The 13,282-nt window shown below is 40.5% G+C and overlaps 1 protein-coding gene across 6 annotated transcripts in view; it reads left to right on the top strand.

The window, feature by feature from the left end:
- Positions 1 to 13,282, top strand: part of LOC135554651 (nuclear GTPase SLIP-GC-like) — a 34,855-nt gene that overhangs the window by 13,998 nt on the left and 7,575 nt on the right. For 2 of the 6 annotated variants that reach the window (XM_064987058.1, XM_064987063.1), the window contains 9 exons: positions 37 to 170; positions 264 to 443; positions 2,201 to 2,358; positions 2,447 to 2,552; positions 2,720 to 2,828; positions 5,224 to 5,357; positions 6,712 to 6,790; positions 7,055 to 7,139; positions 11,834 to 11,894. In XM_064987058.1, the coding sequence (XP_064843130.1) occupies positions 37 to 170; positions 264 to 443; positions 2,201 to 2,358; positions 2,447 to 2,552; positions 2,720 to 2,828; positions 5,224 to 5,357; positions 6,712 to 6,790; positions 7,055 to 7,139; positions 11,834 to 11,894 (1,046 nt within the window). Of the gene's footprint in view, positions 1 to 36; positions 171 to 263; positions 444 to 2,200; positions 2,359 to 2,446; positions 2,553 to 2,719; positions 2,829 to 5,223; positions 5,358 to 6,191; positions 6,504 to 6,711; positions 6,791 to 7,054; positions 7,140 to 11,833; positions 11,895 to 13,282 lie in introns of those variants that run through there. The other 4 variants (XM_064987059.1, XM_064987060.1, XM_064987062.1 and 1 more) reach the window with 4 other exon arrangements.

Raw genomic sequence — 13,282 nt, 5'->3', positions numbered from 1 at the left:
AAAACAGAAAGATTAATAAAGACATTTTGTGTTTAGAGATACCTGAGCTGAGAGCTCTGCTGAAAAGCCTGAACGACCGAAGGTCAGAAAATGTGATGAGAGACTATGTGAATGGAGCGTATGGGATCCTCTCCCTGGTCCACGTGGTAAACCACGAGATCACCAAATCGGTATTGCCTTTAATACATTAGCCTTTTGTGATGAATTTACCCTTGCACCAACTCACTGAATTTACGGATTGGTTTTTCTGTGTTGTGTTTAAGATGGAGACCGAAAAAGAAACATTGCACAAGCTTCTAGAACAAAGGCTGGAAGATGAGCTCCAGAACATTGACCAGTTCATGTCAGACATTCACATGGAGTTTGACAAGTGCCTTTCAGCCGGAGTGCTAGAGTCAGAGAAGACATGTGTGACAAGAGCCAAGGAGGAAGTGATAGCACCAGTAAGTCAATGGTACCTTAGGCTGGGCCATAAGGTTCTAGCAGGGTTCAATGGAGTTTTACTTCTTCAAACTTGATCTGAGCGCAGTTTATTCAATCTTGTTCTGAGCGTAATTTATTCAACCTTGTTCTAAATGCAGCTCTTTCTCAAGATCAATGGTCTGTTAATCTGTTAGTATGCTAAATAGTTAAATAGTTAACTATCTACATTGACCATTTTTGCACTGTCTCTTTTGACTCATAGCATGCACTGCTGTTACTGTTTATTATCTATACTGTTACCTAGTCACTTTATACCTACCTATATGTATATATCTACCTCAATTACCTCGTACCCCTGCACATTGACATGGTACTGGTACCCCATGTACAGTTGAAGTCAGAAGTTTACATACACCGTAGCCAAATACATTTAAACTCAGTTTTTCACAATTCCTGACATTTAATCCAAGTAAAAATTCCCTGTCTTAGGTCAACATGATTCTGCTACCCCCGTGCTTCACAGTTGGGATTGTGTTCTCCGGCTTGGTCATTATGGCCAAACAGTTCTAATTTTGTTTCATCAGACCAGAGGACATTTCTCCAAAAAGTACGATCTTTGTCCCCTTGTGCAGTTGCAAACCGTAGGCTGGCTTTTTTATGGCGGTTTTGGAGCAGTTGCTTCTTCCTTGCGGAGCGGCCTTTCAGGTTATGTCGATATAGGACTCGTTTTACTGTGGATATAGATACTTTTGTACCTGTTTCCTCCAGCATCTTCACAAGGTCCTTTGCTGTTGTTCTGGGATTGATTTGCACTTTCGCACCAAAGTACGTTCATCTCTAGGAGACAGAACACGTTTCCTTACTGAGCGGTTTGACGGCTGCGTGGTCACATGGTGTTTATACTTGCATACTATTGTTCGTACAGATGAATGTGGTACCTTCAGGAAATTGCTCCCAAGGATGAACCAGACTTGTGGAGGTCTTGGCTGATTTCTTTTGATTTTCCCATGATGTCAAGCAAAGAGGCACTGAGTTTGAAGGTAGGCCTTGAAATACATCCACAGGTACACCTCCAATTGACTCAAATGTTGTCAATTAGCCTATTAGAAGCTTCTAAAGCCATGACATCATTTTAAAGAATTTTCCAAGCTTTTTAAAGGCACAGTCAACTTAGTGTATGTAAACTGCTGACCCACTGGAATTGTGATACAGTGAATTATAAGTAAAATATTCTGTCTGTAAACAATTGTTGGAAAAATTCCTTGTGTCATGCACAAAGTAGATGTCCTAACCAACTTGCCAAAACTATAGTTTGTTAACAAGAGTGGTTGGAGTGGTTGAAAAATGAGTTTTAATGACTCCAACCTAAGTGTATTTAAACTTCTGACTTCAGCTGTATATAGCGAAGTTATCATTACTGATTGTGTATATATTCCTTGTGTTATTATTTTTCTATATATTCCTTTCTCTGCATTGTTTGGCCCAGAAGTAAACATTTCACTAAGTTTACACCTGTTGTTTACAAAGCATGTGCCAAATTCAATTTGATTTGAACAAATGTGATTGGTTAGATGAAAGCTCACATATGGTCCCTGGTTCAATATGCCACCCAAACCCTAACTCTAAACTTAATTGGAATAACTTGGAATGCATTTCTTGCCAAAACTTAACCAATCACAATTGTTTCTTCAATGGAGGCAGAGCTGCTCTAAGAACAAGATAAAATTAGGAAAACTCCAATCTGACAATAGGATGATCATATTTTATGTTTTTTCAGAAAAGAAAAGGAGGAGGGGGGTACCACCAGACCCTGAGAGCTGTATGCAACGGCCAGGGGTTCTGCAGGTCAACAAATGGGAAAATAACTAATATGAACGCTTCTCTGAGCAACTCTCTGTACGATTCCATTAGAAATATATTTTCAAAAACATTCAAGTAAGTTACATTCTCAATGCCTTACAGACACATTTATTGGGACAAAGACACACCACTTGAGTAACATGGTTATCATCATGTCTTCTAGGAAATCTCAGAAATCTATCTCTGCAAAGATTGCTAATTTCAGCATCCTCTTAGAGAGTTTTGATGAAGAAACCATGTTTCCTCGGCTGGCATTCCTCAAAACTGAGGTTTGTGGAAATACAACTGTATTATTTAGATTTGATTGGATGTTATCTGTGAAGCTGTATCATAGATGGTACTGTGCTATGCTCTACCTTCCAATTATGGCTGTCTAGTAAAGTGTAATGTTAAGTAGTCTAATATTCATAATAGTATTTTGTCTGGTGTCAAAAAGGAACACAAATTGAAAGCAGATCTTAAAAATGAGATCGTCCAGAGGAAGAAGAAAATCTACTCTTCACTCACCAAGTCAATCATGACAACCATGCACCCCTCCTATATAGGTCAGTCTAACTGTCAGCCTTAATCTGTCACTATACAGTGCCTTGCAAAAGTATTCATCCCCTTAGCATTTTTTTCTATTTCGTTGTATTACAACCTGTAATTTAAATGGATTTTTATTTGGATTTCATGTAATGGACATTCACAAATTAGTCAAATGGTGAAATGAAAATATATATATATTTCAGAAAATTATACAAAATTAAAAACGGATAAGTGTTGCGTGCATATGTATTTACCCCCTTCGCTATGAAGCCCCTAAATAAGATCTGGTATAGCCAATTACTTTCAGAAGTCACATAATTAGTTAGATTGCATACAGGTAGACTTTATTTAAGTGTCTCATGATCTGTCACATGATCTCAGTATATCTACACCTGTTCTGAAAGGCCCCAGAGTCTGCAACAACACTAAGCAAGGGGCACCACCAAGCAAACGGCACCATGAAGACCAAGGAGCTTTCCAAACAGGTCAGGGACAACGTTGTGGAGAAGTGCAGATCAGGGTTGGGATATAAAAAAATATCCAAAACTTTGAACATCCCACGGAGCACCATTAAATCCATTATTAAACAATGGAAAGAACATGGCACCACAACAAACCTGCCAAGAGGCGGCCACCCAACAAAACTCACGGACCAGGCAAGGAGGGCATTAATCCGAGTGGCAACAAAGAGACCAAAGATAACCCTGAAAGAGCTGCAAAGCTCCACAATGGAGATGTGAGTATCTGTCCATAGGACCACTTTAAGCCGTACACTCCACAGAGCTGGGCTTTATGGAAGAGTGGCAAGAAAAAAGCAATTTCTTAAAAAGCTAACACATTTGGTGTACACCAAAAGGCATGTGGAAGACTCCCCAAACATATGAAAGAAAAGGTACTCTGGTCAGATGAGACTAAATTGTAGCTTTTTGGACATCAAGCAAAATGCTATGTCTGGCGCAAACCCAACTCCTCTCATCACCCAGAGAATACCATCCCCACAGTGAAGCATGGTGGTGGCAGCATCATGCTGTGGGGATGTTTTTCATCGGCAGGGACTGGGAAACTGGTCAGAATTGAAAGAATGATGGATGGTGCTAAATACAGGGAAATTCTGAGGGAAACCTGTTTCAGTCTTCCACAGATTTGAGACTGGGATGGGGGTTCACCTTCCAGCAGGACAATGACCATAAGCATACTAAAGGATGGTGAGAACGTTTTGGTACAGGGATATCTCACCCAAACTACAACATTACATATTGGTGACCCTGCTAAAGCAACACTCGAGTGGTTTAAGGGGAAACTGAATGTCTTGGAATTGCCTAGTCAAATCCCAGACCTCAATCCAATTGAGAATCTGTGGTATGACTTAAAGATTGCTGTACACGAGCGGAACCCATCCAACTTGAAGGAAGCTGACACATTTTGGATACCTTGAATAATGGGCAAAACTACAAATTATTGAAGTGTTAATATTATCACAATTGGTGTTAGCTCGGCACTCAGGAAAATTGCCAAAAGGTGGTAAGAATAGTTATTTGACTATCAAATTTTCAATGTTTTTTAAAATTTTTATTTCTTGTTTGTATTAAACTAAGGACAAAGGAAAAGTGTGAAAAATAAGCACGTGAAATCTGGAGCAGTTTTGCCTTGAATAATGGGCAAAACTACCAAATGGCTGGATGTGCCAAGCTTATAGAGACATACCCCAAGAGCTTGGCAGCTGGTATTGCTGCAAAAGGTGGTGCTACAAAGTATTGACTTTGGGGGAGTGAATAGTTATGCACGCTCAAGTGTCCTGTTTTTTTGTCTTATTTCTTGTTTGTTTCACAATAAAAAGTATTTTGCATCTTCAAAGTGGTAGGCATGTTGTGTGAATCAAATGATACAAACACCCCAAAAATCTATTTTATTTCCAGGTTGTAAGGCAGGCAGCAAAATAGGAAAAATGCCAAGGGGGTTGAATACTTCCGCAAGCCACTGTAATTCCCTTTAGTATACATGTCAATAGCAATCGTAAAATAATAGTTCTGCAAAATGTGATATTTAGATATTCATTTCCTTAACCATGAAAACAAGGAATGACTACAATCCACACTTTCGTTTTGTTAGCCATTGCCAGCAAATAATGATTTGGGCATAATATTTAAATCTTGCTAAACGGGTGAGATTGGTTTTTAGCCTGAAAAATGCTTAACAAAAAAAGAAAGAAATAAAGAAACAAGTTTAACAAAACAAAAAAGTGTGGATTTCAGTTACAAGGTTCATAGACTGTTTTCAAGATAAGTAAAACAAATATGCAATATCTAAATATGTCCGCTGAACTGTCCCTTTAATAATCATTGGATAGAAGTGACCTCTTAACAATTACTTTTTAATAACTTACTTCGTCAACTTTTTCTCTCTGATTTTTAGAGGCTTCAGATGTACATGGGAAAGGATCCCTAAAGAGAATGCAGGACATACTCGAGAGTCACATTGAGTCATCAAAGAGCACCATGTTCCACGATGCTAAGGGGAAGATGCTGACACTCCTAGCCAAGCTCAGGGTAGGATACTTTATGTCACTGTTTCAATTCAATTATTGAAGTGTTAATATTATCACAATTGGTGTTATGCTCGACGCACTCAGTTTTCCACCACAAAACACCAGAAAATTGCCAAAAATAGTGAAACCAGCTCACCTTCCTTTGAATATTATTTGACTATCACATTTTCAATGTTTAAAAAAATATATATTTCTTACAGTATTAAACAAGGTTTCAGTTCATGTAACAGTTTCATAGCGAATCATGTTACAAGTGGCAATAGGGATGCAGGTGTGCATCGTCTCAATTCTCATTTTGCCCAAAACAGTAGGAGACTGGAGTGATCAGTATCAAACACATCAGCGAGTGGCCTCTCCATAAAGGACTTAGGGGATACGTGTTCTTTCAGCATAACATTGGCGATGTCTTGTCTTACGTTAACAAGTCAGAGGTGCTGCATAATGGGCAGGTCTCTCTCACGGTTTGCTGCTATGATTGGATAGAGTGAATCAACGCAGCTGTTTCTTCGTACAGACAATTCTTCGTAGGCTTTACAATCCTGTGTTACTGGGCAAGTGGGCGTGATTGTAATCCAAACCCAACCCTCATGTATGTAATGAGGACCTCACAAAACTCAGGACCTCACAAAACCTTTTGAATGTACTGACTTTATTACCAAAATAATCATACTTTTTAATAAATGATGGCACTGGAATAAATGTGTATGACTAATATCAATGCCAAATAGGCCAATTTCAACCAGAAAAGGTGGTTCTTGCATGCAGTTTCCCTTTAACATACTTGTTATTTAACTAGGCATGTCAGTTAAGAACAAATTCTTATTTACAATGACAGCCTACCACAGATGACTCTGGGCCAATTGTGCACTGCCCTATGGGACTCCCAATCACAGCTAGATGTGACACAGCCTGGATTTGAACCAGGTACTGCAGTGACATGTCTTGCACTCTGATGCAGTGCCTTAAACATGAGGCACAAATGTAAATGAATACCTAATCACATGAATGAAATTATTCTCTTCAGAAATGACTTCCTCAAATCAACCAAATAACTAGGGCTTTACAAGGATGGTGAGAACGTTTTGGTACAGGGATATCTCACCCAAACTACAACATTACATATTGGTCACCCTGTAAGCAGTCTATGGACAAGGTACGACAGCAATCCATGCTTTTGTTTTGCTTACCTGGCCACAGTTTCTAATGTTAACCTTTTAACATTTGTGACACAAAGTACACAAGGACATTAAAGGTTATATATTCATGCCACAACCACTGTACTGTCAAAATGATCAAATACAAAATTAGAAAATGTTTAGAAAATGTTTATTATGTCTCCTTTTGACTTCCATTAGGAACACATTGTGCAGGAGCTAAGGTCTAAACTAAAGGAAGCTGTGAAGCAGTCACTCCACAATGAGCTACCTCTCCCAGGTAAATCAAAGAAACTATGAAAGTATAGTTGCTGATGTTTCCATCTCACATGTATGGTTCAAATACATATATACTGCAATATTCCAGGTTATACATGTACAATTTCCAGCTGCAAATGTCAATTACAATGCCAAATGTCAATGCCATACCAGTAGTAGTAAAGGAAGGGAAATCATGTTAGTGAGTGATTAAAGTAAGTGTTAGGGGTAAGGTTAGAAAAAACAAAATACCTCAAAACAAAATAATGTATTTTCTTTGTTCCAGATATATCTGAGCACTATGAGATAGTGAAGAGCGCCCATGAAGAAATGATGGGTAAACCTATCACAAATGTTGAAGATGAGAAATGGTAAATACTCACTGCTCCACATAAAACCATACATTTGAAAGTCTGAAACAAAGTAGGTTCAATCCATAGCACTGATGAGCCACGCTTTTAAACCCCCTAAGATTTAAGGGCCCGCAGCTGGTTTTCTACTAAGCTAACATATGGAATAGTTTTAAGAGGTCATACCAAGGATCATTTAGCTAATTGATTTGGAATGTTAGGATCCCTGTAAGTATCCAATGTTTTATGAAACCTTGAATTTGGCCTTACATTGAATAACATGTTCATACCAGTGGAGGCTGCTAAGGGGAGGACGGCTCATGATGATGGCTAGAACGAAGAGAAGGAAATGGCATCAAACCATGTTTGTATTTGATACCATTCCACTGATTCTGCTCCAGCCATTAAAACAAGCCTGTCTTCCCCAATTAAGATTTCACCAACCTCCTGTGACTCATACATGGTGAAAAAAAAATAGTTTGTTTTGAAATGTCTGTCCTGTATCTGAGAGATATAAGAAAGACAAGAAGAAACCATGTACGCCACCACAATGGTGAGGTAATATGTACATGTAGGTAGAGTTATTATTAAAGTGACTATGCATAGATGATGACAACAGAGAGTAGCAGCAGTGTAAAGGGGGGGGGGCATGCAAATAGTCTGGGTAGCCATTTGATTAGATGTTCAGGAGTCTAATGGCTTTGGGGTAGAAGCTGTTTAGAAGCCTGGACCTAGACTTGGGGCTCCGGTACCGCTTGCCGTGTGGTAGCAGAGAGAACACTATGAATATGGTGGCTGGAGTCTTTGACCATTTTTAGGGCCTTCATCTGACACCGCCTGGTATACAGGTCCTGGATGGCAGGAAGCTTGGCCCCAGTGATGTACTGGGCCGTACCTCTGTAGTGCCTTGCGGTCGGAGGCCAAGCAGTTGCCATACCAGACCGATTCCAAATGCAAATGTGACACTTGAAATCAACTCAAGACCTTTAATCTGCTTACTTGTAAATCAACTAATGAGGGAATAACACACACCTGGCCTTGGAACAGCTGAGCAGTCAACTACTTTATGGAACACCATGGAACAGCTGAGCAGTCAACTACTTTATGGAACAGCTGAGCAGTCAACTACTTTATGGAACACCATGGAACAGCTGAGCAGTCAACTACTTTATGGAACACCATGGAACAGCTGAGCAGTCAACTACTTTATGGAACACCATGGAACAGCTGAGCAGTCAACTACTTTATGGAACAGCTGAGCAGTCAACTACTTTATGGAACACCATGGAACAGCTGAGCAGTCAACTACTTTATGGAACACCATGGAACAGCTGAGCAGTCAACTACTTTATGGAACACCATGGAACAGCTGAGCAGCCAACTACTTTATGGAACACCATGGAACAGCTGAGCAGCCAACTACTTTATGGAACACCATGGAACAGCTGAGCAGCCAACTACTTTATGGAACAGCTGAGCAGTCAACTACTTTATGGAACACCATGGAACAGCTGAGCAGTCAACTACTTTATGGAACACCATGGAACAGCTGAGCAGTCAACTACTTTATGGAACACCATGGAACAGCTGAGCAGCCAACTACTTTATGGAACACCATGGAACAGCTGAGCAGCTGGAACACCATGGAACAGCTGAGCAGCCAACTACTTTATGGAACAGCTGAGCAGTCAACTACTTTATGGAACACCATGGAACAGCTGAGCAGCCAACTACTTTATGGAACACCATGGAACAGCTGAGCAGCCAACTACTTTATGGAACAGCTGAGCAGTCAACTACTTTATGGAACACCATGGAACAGCTGAGCAGTCAACTACTTTATGGAACAGCTGAGCAGCCAACTACTTTATGGAACAGCTGAGCAGTCAACTACTTTATGGAACACCATGGAACAGTTGAGCAGCCAACTACTTTATGGAACAGCTGAGCAGTCAACTACTTTATGGAACACCATGGAACAGCTGAGCAGTCAACGACTTTATGGAACACCATGGAACAGCTGAGCAGTCAACTACTTTATGGAACACCATGGAACAGCTGAGCAGCCAACTACTTTATGGAACAGCTGAGCAGTCAACTACTTTATGGAACACCATGGAACAGCTGAGCAGTCAACTACTTTATGGAACACCATGGAACAGCTGAGCAGCCAGGAACAGCTGAGCAGTCAACTACTTTATGGAACACCATGGAACAGCTGAGCAGTCAACTACTTTATGGAACACCATGGAACAGCTGAGCAGTCAACTACTTTATGGAACAGCTGAGCAGTCAACTACTTTATGGAACACCATGGAACAGCTGAGCAGTCAACTACTTTATGGAACACCATGGAACAGCTGAGCAGCCAACTACTTTATGGAACACCATGGAACAGCTGAGCAGTCAACTAATTACAACTACTTTACTTTTGGTCCCTTAAAAAGGGGGGAGGCACATATAAAAGTGCTGTAATTCCTACACCGTTCACCCGATTTGGATGTAAATACCCTCAAATTAAAGCTCAATGTCTGCACTTTCATCTCATATTCATTATTCAATTTGATCTCCAATATGCTGTGGTAGAAAGCTAAAATAATAATAACTTGGTCAATGTCCAAATACATTTATGGACCTGACTGTATGTGTTCGTAAGAATTGTGAGTGTCGCTACAGACGTTTGTGAGAAGACTGATTTACTGAATAGCTCCTGGTCTGACATCCACCACTGTAGCTCTGCCACCTTCCACCACAGATGAAGAATGCCATGATGGATTGAGATGCAGCCCATGCAAAAGAAAACAGATATTTAGCTTTAACAGATTTTTATGGGGATTTTTTAAATGAAAATTTGATTTACGCGTGGTTGCGGACATCGACACTAGGGCAGTGGCATAGCACAATTTTTGCGGGGCCCCCAGCAAAGTCAGAGAAAGCCTCCTCAACCCCCCCAAAACAATTATGTATGACATTTTGGGGGGACATTTTTGGGGTTGCCATGGGGCAAAGAGAACAATTTACAGTTTTACAGGTAATGGAATGCTATTATACACATTTTGCCATGAGGCTGAGAGTAGGCCGTCATTTATATATTACATGCCCTCCCCACTTTTTTTCAGAATCTATAAAAAATGTGATCTTAGGGGGTTAGCCATCACCAACGGAGTTCACAACATGTACCCAAAACAGATATTTTTGCCTCTAAAAATAAATGTTCAATACAAAAAATTGTAAAATATGGAAAAGGATTCATTTGAAAATCCACAATAAAAGCACAACCATTCTATCAGATCTTTCAGCACTCTGACGGTGTTGACGTTAGACAAAAATCTGGCGGAGTTGATGTTTCACGGACTTGGCAAAAATGAAAATGTTCTTCTTCACTCATGTGGTAAACACAGCAACAATTTGCATGTAGTTTTTCCTCAGTTGCAGGAATATGGAGTTGACAGTTTATGGTTGTGACCATGGTGATTTCAATATTGTTTGTTTAAATCTATCAAAAGTAGAGAACTTTACAGACCATGAGTGGTTTTGTTGTGCTACATGTAATGAGGACATGAATAAGGGGTACTTATGGTATAGCTGACCCTGCTCATTCCTGATTCATTTAGGATTTTAGACAAATCTGATGGACACATCTTTTAGGAATCAAAATGTTGAGATAAATATTCTCAAAAGTCAGAGGGTTATTGCACAAAATTACATACTATAATTTTTCAGTTAATATCCACTATTGACAGTTTTAAAACTTTAAACCCTTTTTTGCTTTTGGTCCTTCGCTCAAAAACAAATATTTTCTTTATAAAATGGCCCCCCAAAAATATTTTGTATTGTATTTTATTTGACCCACAATTTTGATCTTGCCTCATCGCTGCAACTCCCCAAAGGGCTCGGGAGGCGAAGGTCAAGTCATGTGTCCTCCGAAACATGACCCGCCAAATCGCACTTCTTAACACCGGCCCGCTTAACCCGGAAGCCAGCCACACCAACGTGTCGGAGGAAACATCATTCAACTGACAACCGAGGTCAGCCTGCAAGAGCGAGATGAGCCACGTAAAGCCTCCACGGTGAAACCCCCCGAACCCGGACGATGCTGGGCCAATTGTGCGCCGCCCTATGGGACTCCTGATCACAGCCATTTGTGATACAGGATCGAACCCGGGTCTGTAGTGACGCCATTTGGTAGGCCCCACCAAAACGTAAATTTATAACTCAAATACTGCAAGGATTATTTTATTTTTTTACTATAAAAATACAGCTTCCCTGCCGGACAAGTATTGTCCCGACTTTGAAGAATCCCTGAACTGATTCCCTGCTATTCTACAAAGTTTACCATGAGGATGAGAGAAAATGTTGCAGTTTTAAAGCAAATTTTCTGAAATTGTTTTTAATTTTCAATCGCGCTATAACACGGATCTTTGGAAATACAGATTGAATTTTGCCCTAAGCTGTCAAAGGACCAAGTAAACTATATATGTTGTTGTTTTTCAGAGTTGATGGAAAGTGACTAGACAGTGGCATTTATACCATTCTGATGATGTATTCTGTATGTCTGTGTTGTCCTCCATGTCCTCTATAAAGAGTCTGAATGATTTGCCTTTACAATTAGCTTACAGACACATATCAACAAATACTTTTGTTTGTGCTGGTCTTTTATTTAGTATTTATTCTGAATTCAATTACTTACGGAACTTCTTTTTTTATCATTTTAGTATCCTAGAACACAACTCGGGGAAGGAAATGACATCTGAGCAGGTAACTGCCAAAATTAAGGTAACAAGTGTCTTAATAGGACAGCTTGGCATAGATTCTACAAGTGTCTGGAACTCTATTGGTGGAATCCAACACCATTTTCACACAAAAGATCCATAAATTGGTGTTTTGTTGATGGTGGTAGAAAACGTAGACTCAGGCACCCCTCCAAAATCTCCCAGAAGTGTTCAATTGGGTTGAGATCTGGTGACGTAAACAGCCGTGGCTTATGGCTCACATTGTTTTCATGCTCATCAAACCATTCAGTAACCACTCGTGTCCTATGGATGGGAGCATTGTCATCCTACGGGGGCATAGCTATGGTAGCGAAAATAATGGTGAAAATAATTTGTAAATTCTTTATTTTATTTCACCTTTATTTAACCAGGTAGGCTAGTTGAGAACAAGTTCTCATTTACAACTGCGACCTGGCCAAGATAAAGCATAGCAGTGTGAACAGACAACAACACAGAGTTACACATGGAGTAAACAATAAACAAGTCAATAACACAGTAGAAAAAAGAAAGAGTCTATATACATTGTGTGCAAAAGGCATGAGGAGGTAGGCGGATAATTACAATTTAGCAGATTAACACTGGAGTGATAAATGATCAGATGGTCATGTGCAGGTAGAGATACTGGTGTGCAAAAGAGCAGAAAAGTAAATAAATAAAAACAGTATGGGGATGAGGTAGGTGAATTGGATGGACTATTTACCAATGGACTATGTACAGCTGCAGCTATTGTTTAGCTGCTCAGATGAGGGAGATAAAAGTCTCCAACTTCAGTGATTTTTGCAATTCGTTCCAGTCACAGGCAGCAGAGAACTGGAAGGAAAGGCGGCCAAATGAGGTGTTGACTTTAGGGATGATCAGTGAGATACACCTGCTGGAGCACGTGCTACAGGTGGGTGTTGCCATCGTGACCTGTGAACTGAGATAAGGTGGAGCTTTACTTAGCATGGACTTGTAGATGACCTGAAGCCAGATTGTCTGGCGACGAATATGTAGCGAGGGCCAGCCGACTAGAGCATACAGGTCGCAGTGGTGGGTGGTATGAGGTGCTTTAGTAACAAAACTGGATGGTACTGTGATAAACTGCATCCAGTTTGCTGAGTAGAGTATTGGAAGCTATTTTGTAGATGACATTGCCGAAGTCGAGGATCGGTAGGATAGTCTGACGGGCCGCCCCCGTCAGACTATCTGACGGGCCGCCCCCAGGTGGTGAGGGTAGGTAACAACATCTCCTCCCCGCTGATCCTCAAAACTGGGGCCCCACAAGGGTGCGTTCTGAGCCCTCTCCTGTACTCCCTGTTCACCCACGACTGCGTGGCCACGCACGCCTCCAACTCAATCATCAAGTTTGCGGACGACACAACAGTGGTAGGCTTGATTACCAACAACGACGAG

The sequence above is a fragment of the Oncorhynchus masou genome, chromosome 14 (assembly GCF_036934945.1).
Source record: "Oncorhynchus masou masou isolate Uvic2021 chromosome 14, UVic_Omas_1.1, whole genome shotgun sequence".
NCBI classification, from domain to species: Eukaryota; Metazoa; Chordata; class Actinopteri; order Salmoniformes; family Salmonidae; genus Oncorhynchus; species Oncorhynchus masou.
Note: the sequence above shows the minus strand (reverse complement) of the source record. Positions and strands in the feature narration are given on the sequence as shown.